General features: G+C 40.0%; 1 protein-coding gene across 1 annotated transcript in view; it reads left to right on the top strand.

Moving 5' to 3' along the window:
- Positions 1 to 19,742, top strand: part of SLCO5A1 (solute carrier organic anion transporter family member 5A1) — a 78,018-nt gene extending 58,276 nt beyond the window's left edge. The window contains exons 6-9 of the mRNA XM_082287936.1: positions 4,071 to 4,230; positions 7,864 to 8,105; positions 11,316 to 11,380; positions 12,436 to 19,742. Of these exons, the coding sequence (XP_082144062.1) occupies positions 4,071 to 4,230; positions 7,864 to 8,105; positions 11,316 to 11,380; positions 12,436 to 12,881 (913 nt within the window). The 3' untranslated portion in view covers positions 12,882 to 19,742. The remainder of the gene's footprint in view (positions 1 to 4,070; positions 4,231 to 7,863; positions 8,106 to 11,315; positions 11,381 to 12,435) is intronic.
- The last annotated feature ends 427 nt before the right edge of the window (positions 19,743 to 20,169 follow it).

The raw sequence follows: 20,169 nt of genomic DNA, 5'->3' as shown, positions 1-20,169 counted from the left end.
AGGAATCCAGCTAACACAGTGAGAGGGTCCCTTGTTTGACAGCTACACAAAAATTGCATCATTGCTACAATTCCAGCTGCTTGCCAACAAGGAGACTGCAGATCTCTACCATCCAGAATATCCTGCAATACCAAACCAAAAGTATTGCTATCAAATTAAGATGATCCTTTTTATCATATAGCCCAATATTTAGCTTATAGAAATTATGTGGTGAGGTTATCTCCTTCCCTTTGTATTTCCTTGGTCCTGTAGGTTACTACAGTGATACAAATAAAACCATGTGCAAAATCAATTATTTGTTTAGATGTTACCAAAATATAGTCAGACTTTTTTATTTTAAACTGCATTTAATTTAAATTGTAGCCTTGTGGGAAGAGGGTCCACTTTTTTTCCCCCCAATATATGTTCATTGATTGCCAGTACAGTGATGTTTCCATCCAGGCCTAAGTATGTGAAATAACAGGTCACAGCTCTAAAAACTCCAGGCAATAAGTCTCATATTTTCCCTTTTTTCCCTTTACTCCCATACCACAAACCTTGCCTGGACTAATAGTTGGAGAGGAAAACAGGATTTAGAAAAAAATGCTAGAGAGTAGAGTCCTTTTCATTGTTAGTCACATCTAATAAAGGTCTTCTCTTTATCAGCTTTACTAGCATTGTGTCATGGAGACACAGAACAGTCTCCCTGAGAAGTGAACAAATGCAATTTGTCAGATGGGGTTCTGGGTTTTGTCCCAGCACACGTTTAGCAAACTTGCAGTTAGTTGAATCTTATTAATGGAAGCAGCAGCAGCATTGTTTGTAGTTGAAAGAATAATTCAGGAAGTGCTGTCATTTGGGGCTGGTTTCTCTTCGTGTGCTCGTGCGTGACTGGTGTCCTTGGCAGCTCAGGTGAAGCAGTTTTGCAAGTTGGCATCATCTGCACCTGCTGAAACAAGCAGAGCAGCTCTTTCTCAGACATCCCATGTTTCTACAGCAGCTGCTGCATTGAAACTAGGCTGCTTTTTCCCACAGATCAGCTCATGAGCAGGACAAACTAGCTGTGGTGCAATTTCCCTAAGAACCTGCTCTTAATGGCAGATGCAGGTAAATTTGTGATGTGCTGTGCTGTGATTCAGGGATAAATGCTCTGTTTTCCTTTGTGGAGAGTAGGCAGCCTTCCAGTGCCAGAAGGCAGGATTAGTAGAGTGCTTTGGTTCAGCTTACTTCCTGAAAAAGACATACCTTCAAGAAAAAATGATTCCTTCCTGAGAGAAGTGTTCAAGAAAACTGTTATAGTATATGCTATGTGGTTGATCCCATATGATGAAAATGGGGTTACATAGACACTTGTTAGTAGAGATTTCATGTCCCCAGCATCTGAAACTCCTTCATCCTTCATTTTTTTGCCACCACTGAAAGAGGAGTGAACAATGAGTAAACAGAGAAGGTAATGAAGAGGAAAGCATGAGCCTCGTACAACTGTCTGATAATGAACTTTTGGAAATGCAATTAATAGATGATTTTGTGTTTTACATGTTCTTGAAAGGATGAAAAAACACAAACCTCTCTGTGTGGAAGGTATTTACTCTAAGTAACAAAAAGAAATTCCTCAAATAGGTGATATGCTGGGGGCAAAAGGTGGTGAAATCTGGAGAGATGGAGCTTGCAGTAACTTGTTACTAATTTGAGCATATTTGCTTTGTGTAAACTTAAATCTTCTTCCAGGACAAAGGAAAAAATGCCCCTGAGATTAAATTATCATAGTGATCTCAGTTCAGTTTCCAGTTTCATGCTTCTCATTTCTTGCACGCCTGATTTCATTCACCTTTTTTTTAAAGCTGGTTTCCTAACCTCTGTGTCATGGTAATGTTCAGCAGTGCAGCTGCAGGGAGTTAGCTATGTAAGCAGAGCAAGACGGGGAATGGGTTCTCCTGCCTGGGGAACAACCCTACCCACCTGTTGCTGAGAAGGGTTTTAGGTGGTGGAGGGATAAGAGGTCAGAAGAATGTGTCCTGCATGGTGGGAGAGGTTGGAGTGTGGAACCCGAGCTGTGCCTTTCCTGGCAGTCTGGGCTGTCCCTGGACCTGATCCTGTGCAACGTGGCAGAGCCCTGCTGTCGACAGGAACATGGGCACAAGGGCCTTCAGTCTCTTCTTATGCCAAGTATTCTGGCATCTGGGACATCCAGCTCAGCAGGCTGACTAGGATTTCGTAAAACTCCACAAATGCTGCCTCTCCTGTTGGTGCGAAAAGCTTTCCTCACTGTGCTGCTGAAATCTGTATGTTCCTGAGGAATGTTTTGATGATTTGGTGTTTTTTCCATTGGAGAAAAAGTTCTGTTGAGAGACTACTGGAAAAGTCTGCCCTTTGCTATGTGATGTGTTGTTGCACACTGATTATTGAAATCCAGCAGGATATAATATGACAAATTTCAGGTGATAGCTCAGAAGGTGGCAGAACCACTACCAGTCCTGGATATTTAACTTCCTGCTCAAGCTGCAACTTGTTTCTAAAAGTGTACCTTGTTTGTTTATGGAGCAAGAAACAAAACACTCAGAAAGGCTTTGGTTAGCATCCAACTAGACCATAAAGTGTAAAGTAGCTCCAAGAGCTAAATTTGTGAACCTGATTTGTGTGATCAGTAGACAGTCAATAAATATTTGAAAGCTACTTAGTAATATTTAATTGTCTGCTAAAGTGCACAGTTGGGAAGACAAGCATATTCAGCAAAAGCAAATAGTGGTGTATAAATACAAGAAAACCAGTCAAGTGGAATGCTCTGAGCAGCAGTCGTGCTACTGAGTGTCACTAGCGACAGGAGGTGAGGTGGCACACAGCAGGGGTGACAGTCTCTGTGTGCAGAACGGCTTCTGAGCCTCACCTCTGGTCTCATCAGGGGTAGAAGATGGGAGCAGAAGAACATCCCTTGTGGTCCCTGGGGTAGCTGAGATGCAGTAAGTCTGCTGGTAGTTGTTTATGTTCACACTGGCCCTGCCTGCGCATCACGGATATGAAGACAAGCCAACAGCAGCCCTCGTGAGGCTCTGCAGCCATGGCAGTCTGTGAGATATGTACAGGATCTTGAGGATGCAGCCACAAACCCAATCCACATTCCATTCTGTTCCTGCCTGGCTGAGGAGGTGCTGAAATTCCCTGGATATCTACTGATCTGCTTAGAGCAGAGGTACTTGAGGTAGTTTTAAACAGCAGTGCCTATTGAGCAGTACTAAGAGCAGCGCAAACAAGGCAGAACAGTTAATTCAATATTACACTGTAGTGCCCGGTGTGGAGTGGTTGTGCATTCCAGTATAATTCTCAGACATTAATATAGTTTCCAATTCTCAAGGACTACTGAAGTGAAGTAAGCTATTGTTTGCATTTTGGCCGGAGCTCTCCAACACCAAGCATAGATTTGTATAGTTTTAGGGAGCGATGTAGGTACAGGTGTTTAAACTGCCTTGATTCAAGGTTGGGAAGGAAGCATTTGAAATATGTCCAAATCCATAAGGGATTTGGGCTTTGGCCACATTTTGGAGAATGGTCTAGGGAAGCAGAGTGGTGGTTCATTTACAGACATTTAGTAAAAGCACAGCAGTATTTCACATCTAGAGAGCTTCCTGTAGATTTCACATATTCATATAAGCATTAAGTTTTCTGAACAGTTGTTGGTATGTGGGAACAGATGCCTATTAGTTCACATTAGTTCACAGAATCCTTACATTTTGTCACCGAGTCTTTCATTAGTAATCAACAAGAAATTGCTGCAGCTAAGAACAGACTTATCAAATAGTGGTGTCTTACCTCACAGAGGAAAAAAGACCGAGGGGAAATACACTTATTACCTAGCCAAGTACAATACAAATACTAAACTTTGGTATTTTTTTTTTATCCTGTTTTTAGTTGATGGCAAGGATGACTTGAGTGTTCTTCTATATTAAGTCACATACATAACCTAGAGTTAATGCAGTCTTTGTCTAAGAATCAACTCTCAGTTCCAGAGTTAATGAGTAGGATGTTTGCTCCCTCTGTACAGGATGATATGGATATCTGTGCGTGCTCTACTAGCATGTTCTTTTTCCTTTCCTCAGTCCCACTCTTGCCATGGCCCACAGGAATCTGACTGGAAGCTGTAATGTTAACTGTGGATGTAAGATTCATGAGTACGAGCCTGTCTGTGGATCAGATGGAATAACCTATTTTAATCCTTGCCTAGCTGGCTGCATCAGTGGTGGAAACCACAGTACAGGGGTAAGTGCTTCACCCACCATCCACACACAACCCCTGAGTAGCCCCTCGTGACCGCTGCAGATCGAAGATTTCTCTGTTCCTAGCTAAAGAATCCCTCTTGTAAGCTTCAGATAAGTTCTCTACAGCTGAGTCGTTGATCTCTGAGCCTTTCCATGTTTTGAAAGACTGGCAATGCTTTTATTGCATGTTCCCAACCCACTTCCTTTAGTTTTGTACCAATTTGAGGTGCAAATTCATTTGTACTAAGTGAATGCTCCAGCTGAGTGAGTGCAAAATGCCATGAGATAGGGATGGCTGGTGTTTCCAGTAGAGACCCCGAAGACCTTGGTGGCAGTGGCCTGCATGCCTGCTGTTCCTTCAGGGCTTGGAGGGGGTACCTTGAGTCAGTGTCATCTAATTCAGCTTTCTGCCAACACGTCAAACTGTCTTTCTCCAAGTTCAGTCTTACTTTCAGAGCAGTTTGGGGTTTTTTGTGACTCCCTCTCTGAATTGAAGGAAAAACTTAACTCTTCAGGTAGTTGGAATTATTTTCAACTCCTGTTTAAATTTAGTTAGGACGTGTTTAAAGTCATTGGTGTTTGTGTCAGCCTTGTCATTTTGCCCAAGTAGGTCTTGCACCTGCACCAGTGCACTGATAGGTCTGTGGTTTGCCTGGCTAGGTGAAGACTGCCCGTGTATTGTGCTCTTGTAAAACAGTTTGACCAGTCCCATGGCCCTTTTCTAAACCTCTTCCAGGCTAAATGAAAGTTGTCATGAAACTCAAGAACTGAAAGGATGTTAATAATCCACTTTCTTTCTTGGAAATACTTGTTACAACCCAGCATTCCAGTTATGCTGAACTGGAGGAGGACATCCTGCTGGTAAAACCAAACCATGGAAATTTGGCAGTTTCCAGGACTGGGCACAGGAAGACAGTTGAAAAGTAGAATCTGCATTGAGTATCAACAGAGCATTATGGTCATATTAGTTTCATTAAAAAAATGAACTCTTTAATTCTTCTGTTATGGAACTGTCCTTTAAAAAGGGATAGTTAAGAAAGACAAGAAGTAATGTAAACATTGATTTTCTTAGGGCTTGATTGTGCTTTCCAGAAAGCTTACTTATGAAGTATCAGCCTCCTGATCTGCAGTCCTGAGCTAGCCTGTGAAGCAGGAGGATGTTAGGTCCAGCACTGTGCTTTCTCAGGTCACCTGGATAGTGGTCTGAAAAAGCATATTCATACATAGATGCCACTGAGAACAGATTAGTTTCCTTTAAATGTTTTTTTTTTTCCTTTTTAGATTATCCTGCTGAGTTTTAGTAGAAAATTGTTTTGACCAATTGGAAAAGCCTGCAGTGTGAGCCTGTGGTTAAATTTCAGTGTCTGTGTAATCTAATTTGTGTTTTCCTGAATTGACACATAGGCTTGAACTTTGTTGCGTTTCACTTAATATCAAACTGGCACTATTAATTTATTTAGTAGGCAAATACTCTGGGAATATGTGGTCTTCACTACAGATTTTGAAACATACTTTTGCATCTTATGATTTAAGAAAAGACGTTTTGTGGCCTGAAGTTTTAACTCAGTAGCTAATGGTGAACAGAATAGGGCTGACATTGCTTGGAAAAGGCTTTTTTTTTTTTTTTAATTAAATAATCCTTTTGTAGGGTACTTTTAAAAACAATAAATGTAGGTTAGTGCCACTGTGTAACACACAAAATGTTGCTAAAGTATAATATTTTGATTTAAGTTTATGACATAGAGTGTTTTCAAAATTAACCATTCAGGAGTTCAGACTAAGAGGAAAGGACACCAGTGGACAGTTCATACCTGTTTTATATATATAATATATATTTATACATATATCTATTCCTATACTCTTAACATTTCTGCCATGATATGTCTGTCTCTAATACACAGACTTGGTTTCACTGGTGATGAACCAAGATTGTGTAGTAAAGAGGACTAATTTCTGTAGAATTCCTATTTGACATTTTCATTTGGAAGCAGTAAGGAGTTTAGGGTGAGGTACTGCAGAAAGAAATCAAATACTCATGATATTAGAGTGGAGTGCTGCCTTGGGAAACCAGAATCTGTCATTGGCTTTGTTTCTAAGCGACACTGGACAAGTTACTTAAACAAAACTTCTCCAGTTGGTCTTAAGTCTTGTATTCTTCATGTTCTGGACGATGAACATGAGCAGTAAGAAGTGCCACTTGTAGATGCACTGCCTAAATCTGTATTTGAAGGCATGAAAAGTTACATTTTGAATATATTTAGCTGGGTATAATGGAAAATGTTCTGAAAAAAAGGAATCCAGTTGTCTCAAATTAGTCACCTGTGTTTGTGAAATTTTTGATCTGTTTCAGTTACTTAACTCCTGAGATAACAACATCAAATAAATAGAGATAGCAGCATCAATACCTCATAAATTTTGAAGATAAACGACTCCTTTTTGAAAGAGTTAAACTATAATAGTGAGTGCTGTAGAAAAATCCAAATGACCTGTGAGTCATTCCATCTTTGTAGCGGAGTATTTTTAGTGTGAGGAAAAAAATACCTGAAGTCACATTTTTAAATGGGAGGTAAAATACTGGATAAATAGATACATTATTAAGATGTTCAGCTAAGTCCCATAGGGAAAAAAGTATGAGGCTACATGATGGCACGGATGCATATAAAGGTATACATTAAAATTGACAAAACAGCCATGTTTTGGATACGTCCTGATGTCTTAAGTGCTGAGATTTACAATCTTGAGATGATTTTGTAGCTCCTGTGCATGTGTGGTCTAAGGTTTGATGAGTGCAGAAATTGAAACAAGAAACTTCTTCCTATAATGTCACATATGTCCCTGATCTTCTTCTGTAGCACTGGAATATTCTGATCTGCTACACACCCCTTTGCCATTTGATCAGATGAAAACAGAAGTAGCATAAATGTGAAAGATGGCTGTTTCTGATCTAGTTCTTCCTCACCTTGCTCAGATCAGAGTCCCCTTTGCCTGTGAAATGCTACTTCTTTATTCAGTCCTTCATCTTAATTTCATTCTCTTTGTTCATTCAGGAATCTCTCATGTCCTCCAGTCTCACTGTTTTAGTCTCTGCGTTCCCTTTATTCTCTGTTTCAGCTCCTGTCCAGATCCACACCCATATCCAGGTGGAAGGTCTTGAGCTTCAAGCATGAAGTGCAGCTTGTTGCTCTTTGACCAGATCTGGGTAGCCTTCCATTAACATGGCAGAAGACATTGCCTGAATATGAAAGTCAGCAGTTGCTAAGTTTCAGAATATGGCATTGTCACTGCTGCCTGAAGAGCATTTCCTCACATTTTTTGTAGTACAGTAGAAACAATATTTTTCTCTAGCCTACCTGCTGGAAGTGATTGAATTGTTTTGTCAATATTTCCCAAATATATTCCAGATTTTTTTTAAACTCAGACTAAATAAAGCAATGGAAAGGCGACCTCATCACAGAGAGTCCTGGCCAGCTTTAAAATTACTTGGAGACGTAACTTCGCTTGTGCTTGGGGTAATGATGCTGAAGGCAGAAGATTCTCAATTGAGAAGTACCACAGGACTGTCATACGATGTCTCTATGCAATGTCTTCCTTACACATATTTTTTATGTGGAAATGTTCTTTTTTGCTCTCCCAGGTCAGAAATTACACAGAATGTGCCTGTGTGCAGAGTCGCCAGGTGATCACTCCGCCGACAGTGGGCCAGCGCAGTCAGCTCCGGCTGGTGATTGTCAAAACCTACCTGAATGAGAACGGCTACGCGGTGTCTGGGAAGTGTGATCGAACCTGCAACACGCTCATCCCATTCCTCGTATTTCTCTTCATTGTAACCCTTATAACAGCATGTGCCCAGCCATCAGCAGTCATAGTGACACTCAGGTGAGAGCTCACTTGAGTTCTGTAAGTATTTTTGCCATGCCTGCTATCACCAGTGCCTGTCAAGCTTGTGTGTCATAAAAAGTGAATAGAATGGGGCTGACAGGGATTGGGCGAAGCTTGTTTGTATTTAGAATATGTGATATGATAATCCACTTTAGGAAACATGAAGTGCGCAGTGAATTCCAGGTGCTATAAAGAGAAAACAAGCAAAACATCATGGAAGAAAATGATTACTCCTGAAAAATTTTCAACCTTCTTAGAGCGATGGTTTTGGATTTTCAAATGCAAATGAAAAAAGTTAGCACTTAAAATTATCCTTTTCTCATTCTTACAATGCTGATTCCTGCCACATGCCTGGTTTTGAGTCTTCCTTTTTTATCTTCACAAGAATTTTGAACTTGTACTGTAGTAGTGGTGTTATTGCCACTACTCTAAGGATAGAGAACACACTGCCTTTGTAGGAAAAAGGCAGTGGCATTTATTTGTCAATTTGAAAAAAAGCATTCATTTTTGGATTTGCTTTTCCCATCTCTGCCATCTAAGTTGATAAACATAATCATTCCCTGTAACATCTTTGTCCATTTGAAATACAGCTCCTGTAAGTGAAGTTCTGCTGATTTTTAAAGAAAAGTGAGCTGAAAAAATATAATATGGTTATATTATATAAATATAATATAAACTGCTAAAATCTGTATTTGTATAATCTATGTTGCTGCTGTTTAAAGAGAAGGAGAAATTAGAGGAAAATTATATAATTATTTGCTAGAATCTACAAAGCGTACGCATAAGCATTGGTTCTGCTGGTAACAGGAGGACAAAGAATGGTTTAAAGATATCTATTTGGTTTGGGATCTGAAGATGAAGAGCTCAGAGTTCAAGAAGTAAGTTCTTTTCAAATGAAGACGAGATGGAAGATAGAAAAAATAGAATAAAATAGTTCAGTTGGACCTACAGTGAGCACAGACTTGTAGAAGCTGAAGGGACTTGAAGGGACATTAAAAATTACCTAGTTCCAACTTGCTGTTGTGGACAGGGACACCTTTCTTAGACCAGGTTGCTCAGAGCTCTATCCAGCCTGACCTTGAACACTTCCAGGGATGGGGCATCCACCACTTTCTCTGGGCAGTCTGTTCCAGTGCCTCATTCCCCTCACAGTGAAGAATTTTCTTCTAATATCTAATCTAAACCTACTCTCTTTCAGTTTGAAGCCATTGCCCCTTGTCCTGTCCCTACATGCTCTGGTAAATACTCTAATCATCCAGTCCAGCTGCCTGACCACTGCAGGACTGAGCACAAATGAAAACCTGTTAGTGAGGGCATTGTCCAAGCACTGACAGGCATGGAGCCGGCTTCCTCTCTAGGAAGCCTCTTCCAGTGTTTGAGGTACTCTTCAGAAGCACACCCAGAATGATCCAGATGGAAATGGGCATCCTGTCCATGAGACCAGGTTAGAGCTGATCTGAAGTAAATCCTACAAATGCTTGAAATACTTGTGGTGTACCTGTCCCCTGTCTCAGCACTAGCTGTTTAGCTGCATTAACTGCTAACATAGAGACATCTTTTGTCCTGGTTTTGTGTAAAATCTGTCTTCAAATTGAGGTTTTTTTAAAACCAGTCTTGGGCCTTTTATTTCTGTGAGAATGGTCCTCCCGACCAAGTGGGATTTCCTTCTGGTAGTGTTGTCTTTAGATCTTCACTCTGATATTCTGGGAGAAATTTAGCCCCCTATAAAAATAATAAATATGGCAAATCTTTGTAATAGGCCACAGAACCTTGGAAAACATGAGGCAGGTCAGGACTCAGCTTTGGTATCCTTAGGCTCAGTCATGAGCACAGCTGAGAAACACTCTGGCAGGAATCTTTGTCTCACCCCCTCCAAGGACGAGCACTCTCTTCCTGACATTTTCTCAGCTCAGGTGGCTGAGGTTTATGCAGGAGCCTGCTGCTGACACATGGAGGACTGTGCTGTGTCACATTGTGGAATTTTGTCTTCCAGTTTGCTTTTCAAAAAATGCACAGAAGGGGTGTAAAGATCACTGTTAGGACACTGAAGTCAGGCGCTTGGGGCTGGCACATCAGAATTCCAGCTGCTCAGCCTTACCTCAACTCTTGCGTGCACAGCATCATTATAATACAGAGACTTCTGACTTTATTCCTTCTGTCTCTGGATTTCCCACATGTAAAACAATACTAATTAAAAAACGTTGCCCTTGCATTGCAATTATGCAAAGGCAAATGAAGATAAATATAGCAGTGAACCTCACAATAGTGAGGGACGTAAGTCACGTAAGGGACATCTCCAAGAGGGTTTTGTAATGTTCAGTACCAAAATTGGTGGCTCACACACATGGACAGTGACACCTGCTGTCCCAAACCACGTATAGTGCTTTGTGCATCAGTCCAAGGTCTGTGGCCCAAGTTGGTTCTCCAATTTCTCAATTTCTTGACTTCAAAACTTGATTTTACAGCTGCATCCCTTTGACTGCAGACTTTTTGTGTGTTTTTATAGTGTATTTCAGTGTCATTAGAAGCTGTCTATCTTAAGACCTTTAGATTTAGAATTAAAAATATTTTAAAAGCAGTAGGTAATTTGTGGTTTACTAAAATTGTAGTTGCAGTGTGGAATCTTGTTACTTTGTATCTAGTCTTTTTAAGCTTGACATTTTTCTTTTGAAACCAGTGGAAGGAGTCTTGTATTATTTGAATTGAAAAGATATTTAAGAGATGGTTTGGATGTTTGTACTGATATTTTTCCTAAAGCAATTCCAAAATGCTTATGGTACAAAAAAGATCTGTTAAATTCAGAAACTGAGTCCAGCTTTCAGCAATTTAGTTATCCATGAATTTTAATTTACCTCAAAAATACTAAGAAAAATGAATTAAGACATATGAAATAATAGAAGGCTATCATGAGAAGCCATAAACATTTTGTGTAGATTCTCTAAATTTCCTGAATGGTTTTGGATCAAATTCTTCAGGCCTTACACAGGTAAAGAAAAATCAAAAGGCCATGACTTACATTTTGATTAAACAGATTCAGGAGGGGCTGGCTGTATTTTTTCCTAGCAATAGGAGTAGAAGCTAAAGAGAAGAAATTTAGACAAAGATTATCTATAGCTCAGAAAAAAGCCATGAGGTAGAGCCAGAACATAGCAGGATGATTACTGGTTATGACTGTTTCTTTACTGCTGTTTTCTGTTCACCTGCTAGGTCTGTGGAAGATGGGGAGCGGCCCTTTGCACTAGGAATGCAGTTTGTTTTATTAAGAACTCTTGGTAAGTCTTACAGTAGCTCAGCATTTCCATAAAGGCCATGTTCAGCTTAAATGCACCATAAAAGTATTAAAATTCCATAAATCTGCAACTAATTGCTTGACTGACTGTATTAGGAACCTAAAATTAATAGCTTCTGGAAACATTGCATCTGAAAATGTGGTTAATTTACTTTTTTTGGTTACTGACTTTCTAGAACAACACTGTTGTCCCAGAAAGATACATTTTTACAACTCCAAATTGTATTTAAAATTTAATAGTTACTAAATATTATTTTATAAGGATTTTTTAACTTTCAGAAACAGATTTTTGTTGCTTTTAGCAATAACAATAGGTTTTTCTAATTTCTAAAATAAGCATTTGTTACTTAATATCTTAATGTCTTTCTTCTAATATTACATAATGTCTTTCAAGTGTTTCAAAGCAAAAATGGATAAATGTTAAAAGTCCTTATTTTTCAAAGCATTCTCTTTCAAGCTCTTGAATTTCTAAAATACTGCCTATAGAGAACACTCCAGGTGTTCAGCTACTATGAAATACATGACTAGAGCAAGCAAGGTCTATTGTAAGATAACAAGAGAAGCCCATAGAGCTGTATCTTCAGGTTTTGTTTGAGGAAGGATGTTTCAATCTCATCTTAAAGACGTATTTCTGGAGAAAGCGGGAGCATTCAGTGGACTGGCTGCATTTTTAGCTGCCTTAGAAGTTAGTCTGTTTCTTAGGAAGATGTATTTAAAAGGAAATTTATAATCCTAGTGGTCTTACCACTTACATCTGTCTTCAAAAACAGCAGATTGAAGTACCTGTTGGAAGGTGCTGCTGCATGGGCTTCTTTGTTTGAATTCTCTCCATTTGTGGTAGGTTTCATGTGTGAGATAAATAGTGTTGGTGGGAAGACTGGCTGACCGGTTTTCCGTGTTTTACATTTCATGTGAGAACAGCAGTGTAGAAATCTCGAAAATGTTCAATCTACACTCTTTGGCTGAGGCATATAGTTTCTTTAGAAGTTTTCCACAATATGCTAACACATATTATTTCTCTTGCTATTTTTGCTTCAGCTTACATTCCCACTCCAATTTATTTTGGGGCTGTTATTGACACCACGTGCATGCTTTGGCAACAGGATTGCGGAGTACAAGGATCTTGCTGGGAATACGATGTCACCTCGTTTCGTTTTGTCTACTTTGGGTTGGCAGCTGCTCTCAAGTTTGTGGGATTCTTTTTTATTTTCCTGGCCTGGTATTCCATAAAGTGTAAAGAAGAACAACTGCAGAGACAGAGTTGGAGGGCTTCGCCGGTGAACACTGTGAGTGAGATGGTTGGACAAGCTGGACCCCAACAAAACTATGCACGGACTAGATCCTGCCCCACCTTCAGTTCCCGAGGAGACACCAGTGTAGCACAAGGAATGAACTGCATAGCACAGACCTACCCCGGCCCTTTTTCAGAAGCAATAAATTCCTCAAATGAAAATGCATTGGAAGAAGTCACTGTTGAGATATAGACCCCTGGCTTGGTAATGTAATACTTAGTTTTGTTGGTTGACTTAATTACGGCGCCTTGTAAAACACCTGTGCCTTCTATTTTTAATCTAAATGTAACATGTGATAAAACCAACAAAGCTTGATGCAAACAACCATAATATGTTCCTGAGGGCTGGATACCTCAAACCAACCCGAGTTCTTATTTTTCCCCTCCTGACAATGGAGTTTTAAAAATTGTGTTTGTAATTATTTCAGATGTGTCCATGAAATGTCCATGCTCTGATCTAATACCATTGTAAAGTTGAGGTGTTATGAACAGCAGAAGTCAGTGGAAGAGTGACAAAAACTCATATTGTTGATGTCTAGACTCAGAAAAATGCTTAAATGTATTGTCAACTTCATATCCTCAAATTGTATTTCTAAGAGATGAGTAATTACTGTGAGTTCTGCTACAAAGCACAACCGAACTTATTTAAACTATGCAACTTACTTGGATAATTGTATGTGCAGCAAATTAAGTTTAAAGCTTGCTTTTAAAGACATTACTGCAACTGAATTTGAAAGGGGCTATTTTCAGGCATAATCATTAAATTAAAAAATAACATAGGGTTTAAAGTACTGTTAATAACATGTCAAGCCATACAAGAGTTATGCATCAGGTAATGTTTGCAAATGTTGAGTTGTAACATCTTTATCCTGTCAAAATGTGCATTAATTTTCACTTGATGGGATGTAGTAATTCTTTACAAAGTATATAGGATACTGTAATGCTTGAAGTAAAAAACTTCAGTATTGGTTTATAGTAACATTAAGATGTAGGAATCATACACACATACCAGAGTAGATATGTGCATATTTCTGTGATGTTATTTGGATGGCTGTTACTAGCACCAAATCCATACTTTCCTGAAGAACAAAACAGCTGGTTATAGCTTGATAGGAAGTTTGGCTGTCCTTCTGTGCCAGTCTAGTTCAGCTTCAGTGGGAAAGTCCCGAGGGAGAGCCAATGGCCTGGTCTGGTGTCTGGGACCTGGTGGGTCCCTCGCAGCCAGCAGCAGCAGAGTTCAGGCGGGTGCTGCTCCCACCTGCTGCAGGAGAGAGCAGAGGAGCCCCTCCAGAGGGCTGCGAGCAGCCTGCCCACCGTGGTGCCAGCTAGGAGGCTCTCCCTGCACTCCTGGCACCGCCGAGGCACTGAGCACCCTGGCACCCAGGACAGCTGGGAAGGGAGGGCTGGCTCAGACCCTCTCTTTTTGCCACACTTCTGCCTCTCCGGCTGCTTGGTGCTGGGCTGGCTGGTCGGACAGGCCTGGAGATCCTGGTTGTGTGGTTTGTCCCACACATGGCAGCCTTTCCTTTTCTCAGCTTCTCTGAAAGTTCCTGTGAAGGCAAAGGGTGAGTTTGTCTCTGCTTTGGCCTTCCAGGTGAAGAGCTAATGGGAATTGTCAGCAAGGGTGGACTCACAGATGTGATGTGGCCTTTGCTTATTCCAAATTACTGTAGTGTGTTCTCTCCCCGGGAGATGCTGAGACTTAATAATCAAACGTGCTTGGCATTTCATTTCTTGCTCTGGAGGCTTTGTGGTGCCATGCTCATGAGGTACTAATGATGTCTCAAAGGGCAGAAAATTATTTCAGTTGGACACTAGGAAGTCAAGGCTGTGTTGTGCCCTGCAGGGGAAGTCTTAGAAGTGTAGGAAATTAAAAGCAGTCTTTTAAGAGGACTCAGTGATAGTCTGGTTTGGATTTTGCTGAGTAAAGAACTTGTGTGAAAATAAATAGGAAAGAGCAGAGCTTCTACATATTTTTGAACAGAGCTATTCCTGATTTAATTTTTCAATTTAGAATATGTATATTGATCAAACATTATATGGAACCACATCCTTGAAAATAAAGGCAGTACTATCCTTGGCATCCACTGAGTTGTCCTGGGAAGAGTAGATTTCCCTCTCTGCCTTTGCCAACTGCCTTTTGTCATGACCTGGATTCTCTTGACCAGCACATGGGACTACCCATGGGGCTGCTTATTTCAGAATGTCTCAGTCCATTTATGTAGTTTGTAACAATTCTTACTCTTTCTGTCTGGAAACTCAGATTTTTCTACCCCAAACATTTTTTGATCACCTCCTACTATTCTGTCCGTATTAACAGCTTTTTTTGGGTTAAGCCTGAGAATGTTTTTTCCTTTTATGCAGCCACCAGATACAACGTGTCCTCAGTCAGCACACATTCTCTGAGATGTTGACTTCTACACTTCTTGTCTCGAGAAATAAATTTCCTTGGCTCAAAGGTGTTTGGTGTGTGTATATATATATATATATATATATATGCATATATATATATATATATATATATATATATATATATATTTCCTGTAGGAGATCAGAATAGATGACAAAAATATTTCCTTTTGTTTCAGTCTCAAGTACTTGTTGCACCAAGAATTTTCTGCCATGGCAAAAATGGGCAAAGTAGTGGGACAAGGTGTAATTGCAGCCCAGCTCTCAACCATTTTTATCGCTTCCCCATTTTAATCAACACAGGGAGAAGTGAAGACTGACAATCTTTTCAAATACCTCAGAAACAGAGCATATAGGGAATTGTAAAAGACTGAAGATTAATCATCTATCCTGATCTCTTCTATTTCATGCCTTGTGTGCTTCTGTTCCATACAAAAACCAAGGGAGAGCAGATTAGAATTGTCAGGAACTAATGGCACTGATACTAAAGAATGAGAGCAATGAAAGTGACACTTCTGCAGCTGCTGCTGCTTCTGAGCTTTCAAGGGAATTCAGAGCTTGTTGCACTGGAGACCATCTATTTTTTAGGATATCCTGACCCTTCAACTTCTAAGAACATTCGTATTTTCTAAATGGTTGAGAAAGTGAAATGTAGAAGGAAAGAGGCTAACTTCAGAGATCTGAAAAAGCCTTCTTTACATCATTTCAATTTATATTTTTAATTAAAAATTTAATTTTAATTTTATTTTTTCTTTGAGAATTATAGGCAAAACAAAATGTAATTCTTTACTTTTCAAACAAATTCGTTCCTGTTTTTGAATATAGATAATTTTGGCAATGCGAATAAATTTCTATAAAATCAATTAAGTCAGTGTCCTCTGAAAGAAAGAAAACCCAAACTCTGGCCAGTTTTTGATTGATTCCTGAAGGAGGGTTTCTTGTGAGTAAGCTGTAATAGTCTAAACGAAGCCAATAAAGGTATGCAGGGGAAACATATCAGCTTCCTAGAAATGTCAGTTCCAGCATTGTCACACAGGTGGTGTGACCTGCTGAGCAAACACTGTGTTCTGAGGCTGTCACTGCTGGAGGAAACAGAATCTCTAGACATGGAGTGCATCCCTGGCAGTAGTCACAGTCGACACTTGGTGCTAAACTGACTTCACAAGAACTAAAGAGAACTTTGCCTGTCATCCAGTGCAGGGGCCCATGCTGTCTTCCTCCTGTGAAATCCTCTCACCACAGAACATAAAATTCTATTAGGCTGTAATTTTTGCCACCTTCCCTCTCTTTTTTAATATCGCTTCTTAATTTGTACTGTTAGCTATGCATTCATTATGGCTCTGATCCAGCAGAACACTTAAATATGTGGGTAAATTTATATGCTTAAGTCATGCACTTAAAAATAATGCACATATGTAAGTATGGGACTGAATCCTGTCTGCATTCAAAAAGGAATTCCTTTATCCAAAGAGTATTTCTATGATGAGCTTTTCCTCGCATGGTTCAGTGGTAATTGTAACCAGAATAGCACAAAGTAGCACTTGAGTACTCTCCTGTGGCATTCAGGTGTGTCTGCTTACATATCCAGCAATGGAGGAAGGCTGTCATTTTCAAGTAGAATTCAAATTCAAAATATTTTGTGGGAATTTGTCTAAGATTAATTCTAGCTCTTCCTGCAATTCACTTATTTTATGAATTTCTGGCTGAACACCTGTGTGTTACATGGGGAGATAGTTTAAATAAAGGCATCTTTCTGACCTTAGAGCCAATGAAATTGCTCAAGTAATGCTGTAGACTCAAGTTGTGCCCTTTCACAGGATTTGGATCTAGAGGTTCAGATGACAAACTCAGTATTCCACACAGAGCAGAGCACTGCTTCAGAGAGCATGTCTGGGACAGGGGTCAGCACCTTCTGCACTGTTCTTGCAGGTTTTCCCCCAAAATGCCTGAATAATTGCTGCCTTACTACATTTTTCTGTGCATGTGATACCACTTCATGGTGTTATATTGATACAAAACTGATGATAAATAGGTCCAAAGTGTCTTACTGCTATTTTGTAGCCAGATTCTTTGCCTCATCAGTCAATGCTGAGGCTGAAGAACTAGGCCATACCTTGGGCTGGAAGTTAACAAGCTGGTGCTTTAGCAAGTGTGTGTGAACTAGGGAACATCAAGTGCTTGTTTAGCTTTTATACTCTATTCACTGGTTATTGCTACTATTTTCAGAGATCAAAGACAAAAAACTTCCTGAACAAGTTTATCTTTTTCTGTTTTCTCAATAATGTGTCTTCTCCACTGGCTTAGGAGATGCCATGCTGCATGCTTCAGAATCTGGCTTCTGCCAGCTGAAGCTATCCAGCTGTGGTTGCTTTCCAGGGCTTAAAACACCTGGTAGCAGAGATTTACCTGGACCGTAACAATCATTGCTTTGGACAGTGTTTTTGCTACTTGGATATTAAACCTGTAATCAACACATTTCACATACTGGACTTGATTTTTGGACACTTTCATCTCTTTAGAGTGCTTAGAAAGTGAGCAGTCAACGTCACAGTGGTAGATTTATTCTTTGGCAGGGAATTAGGGCTTTCTTCTTTTTTCTTTTAACATCTTGTTTGACAAATAACAGTTCAAAAAGATTGCATGTAAACACTGTCACAGAGTAGAGATGTGGAACCTTCAGTGTGAGGACAGGGTATGGCCAGGGTTCACATGATTTGTCTTCTTTACACTGAGTATCACTAATACATGTTACTGTGTGCCCAAAGGTTTGAAAGCCTACCTGATCCTCAGGAAGGAAATTTTTCCTGTATCTTCCTCATAATTTATTGTGTAAATCAAGGAGGAAAGTTAACACTACCCATGTCCTGTGGCCATATCCATTACATTAAACTGCAGTTAATAACTAAAGTTAGTAACTTTAGCAGTCACCCTTCCAGTCCTTCAGTTAAGGTATTTTTTTATTAATACAGCCTGTTAAACACAGACATAACTCTGCAATTTCAAAGTAGCTCCAAAGTTTTCTTGACTTCAAGTGTTACAGAACAGATGCTTATTTATCCAGGTACCATTCTACTGTTTTAATTATTGCATTATCCGTTGTGTGTATTGTATTTTTTTATTTTTTCAACCTCAAAGCAGTTGTCACAATGTTATTCTGTAACAATGTTATGTTCATTGTATAGAATAGATGAAAAGCTGTGGAATTAATGAAGGGCTACAAAAACACCCAAAACATTGTTCACCTTGAGGAAGGGTGAGACAGCTTCATAATCTCTGGACAAATGACTAAACAACACTGTGGTGCTAATAGGTACTGAAGTATTTTATGATGTATCCACTATGAGTTAAATGACATATTCAAGGCATGTCAATGATGCAAGTGCATGTGTTTCTGTTCCTGAAGTCTGGACTGCTCCGACAAAGACAGTGTTTGTAATTCCTGGTGGGCCAATTCCTGCCTAGCTCTTCTGTGGGAAAGTACTTTCAGGAGTCTGTGTAGGATCTGGCCCAGCACTAACAGGTAAAGTAAAAGCTACACAGAGAAGTCTTGTGTACAATGTATTCAGCCTGCTGTAGCATGCTACTTTATTTAGTTGCTTTGCTTAAGCAGGGGCTAAAAATAAATTCTATACTAATGATAAGAAACACTGGGCTAAATTCTGGAACCACTTAACCAAGCAATGTTAGCAAGGGTTTGAATTAAAATGAGAATTGAGATCTGAAATGTGAATGTTCATGGAGTATTGGAAAGAGAGGGGCAGAATAAGAGCAAATTCTATCTCTAGGAATGGAAAAAGGCCAAACCTGGTTGACTTTGAAGTGAGCTATGATTTACAACAGAGGGGTTTGGTTTTACAATCTTGAAGACAAAATTTTTTCCCTTCCATTTTGAATTCTGAATCATAATTTTTTTGTGTTACTGTACCTGGGCTGCTCATGCAGGACAGGTGTCTGTATTCTCAGTAGCACTGAAAGCACTAATAGCACTAATCACACTTCCAACTAACAAGCCAGAAATTTTACCTCTGTAGCAAACTCCATGTTGGAAAACTTGGAGGGAAATTTCAAAACAAAACAAAAAAATATGTACAAAATGATCCAAAGCTCAGTTTCAGAGCAAAAAAGAAAATTTTGCATCAGTGAGATCGATGGTTGAGTGGAGGCTTTCCTGAAGGAAGGTTCCTGCTCTTTTCACCAGCTGAGCACATGGGAGTTTGGCCCCTGGCTGCAGTGCATACCTCTACCAAATGATTTGTGCAGAACAGCAACAGTCTGGGTAGTATAGTAGGAGCATGGAGTGGGCACACTGCCTGTAACTGTTTAGTTTTTAAAAAACTCATTATTAAGCAAATGTGTAGAGTATTAAGGAAATTTGTAGAGTATGTCTGACCGTATGAATGTGTGGCTGCTGTGCTGTGGTAAAAAGAGAATAATTGGTTTATGCTGGGTATTTTTGCATACTTTAGGCTCCTGTATGTTTTTTTTAAATTGATATTTATTTCTCAGCAGAGCTTAGAATAATTTTAAAGTTGTATAACCCAGGATTTAATGACATCTACTGTCAGCATCTGTTGTAAACATGTGTTTACAAAACAAACTCTTGAATACTTGATACTTGGAAATAAAAAATAGCATATCATGTTGATTGGGTCCACATCCTCTTTCCCAGTTCAAAGTAAGACTTAAGGTGTTTTCATTTCCAATACATGTAACCAGACAAAAAAGCATCTCTCAGATCCCGCTGCACGTCGCCAGTGTCCAAGACCAGAGCTGTTAAGGCAGGGAAGGTGGATGGCATTAGGTTTGTAGCACACCACCGCGTGGGTGCTGTTGCAGGTTGAAGGCCGGCCGGACGCAGCGCTCGGCTGGCAGCCCGGGGGCTCGGCTCCGGGAGAGGCTCTGCGCTGACCCTGCTGCCGAGCGGCTCCAGGCAGCCCCGGGCGGGTCCGGCTGTGACTGCGGCCCCTCGGGTGTCACGCATCCTTTCTGAAATGACTCTCTGGCTCGTACCCCGTTTACTGCACATCAGTTCTCACTGAAAAATCATGTTAGAGCACGCAAACAGGATTGGG

Source organism: Coloeus monedula (genome assembly GCF_965178545.1).
Source record: "Coloeus monedula genome assembly, chromosome: 1".
NCBI classification, from domain to species: domain Eukaryota; kingdom Metazoa; phylum Chordata; class Aves; order Passeriformes; family Corvidae; genus Coloeus; species Coloeus monedula.
The sequence above is the reverse complement of the archived record's forward strand: the minus strand, read 5'-3'. Positions and strand labels throughout refer to the sequence as shown.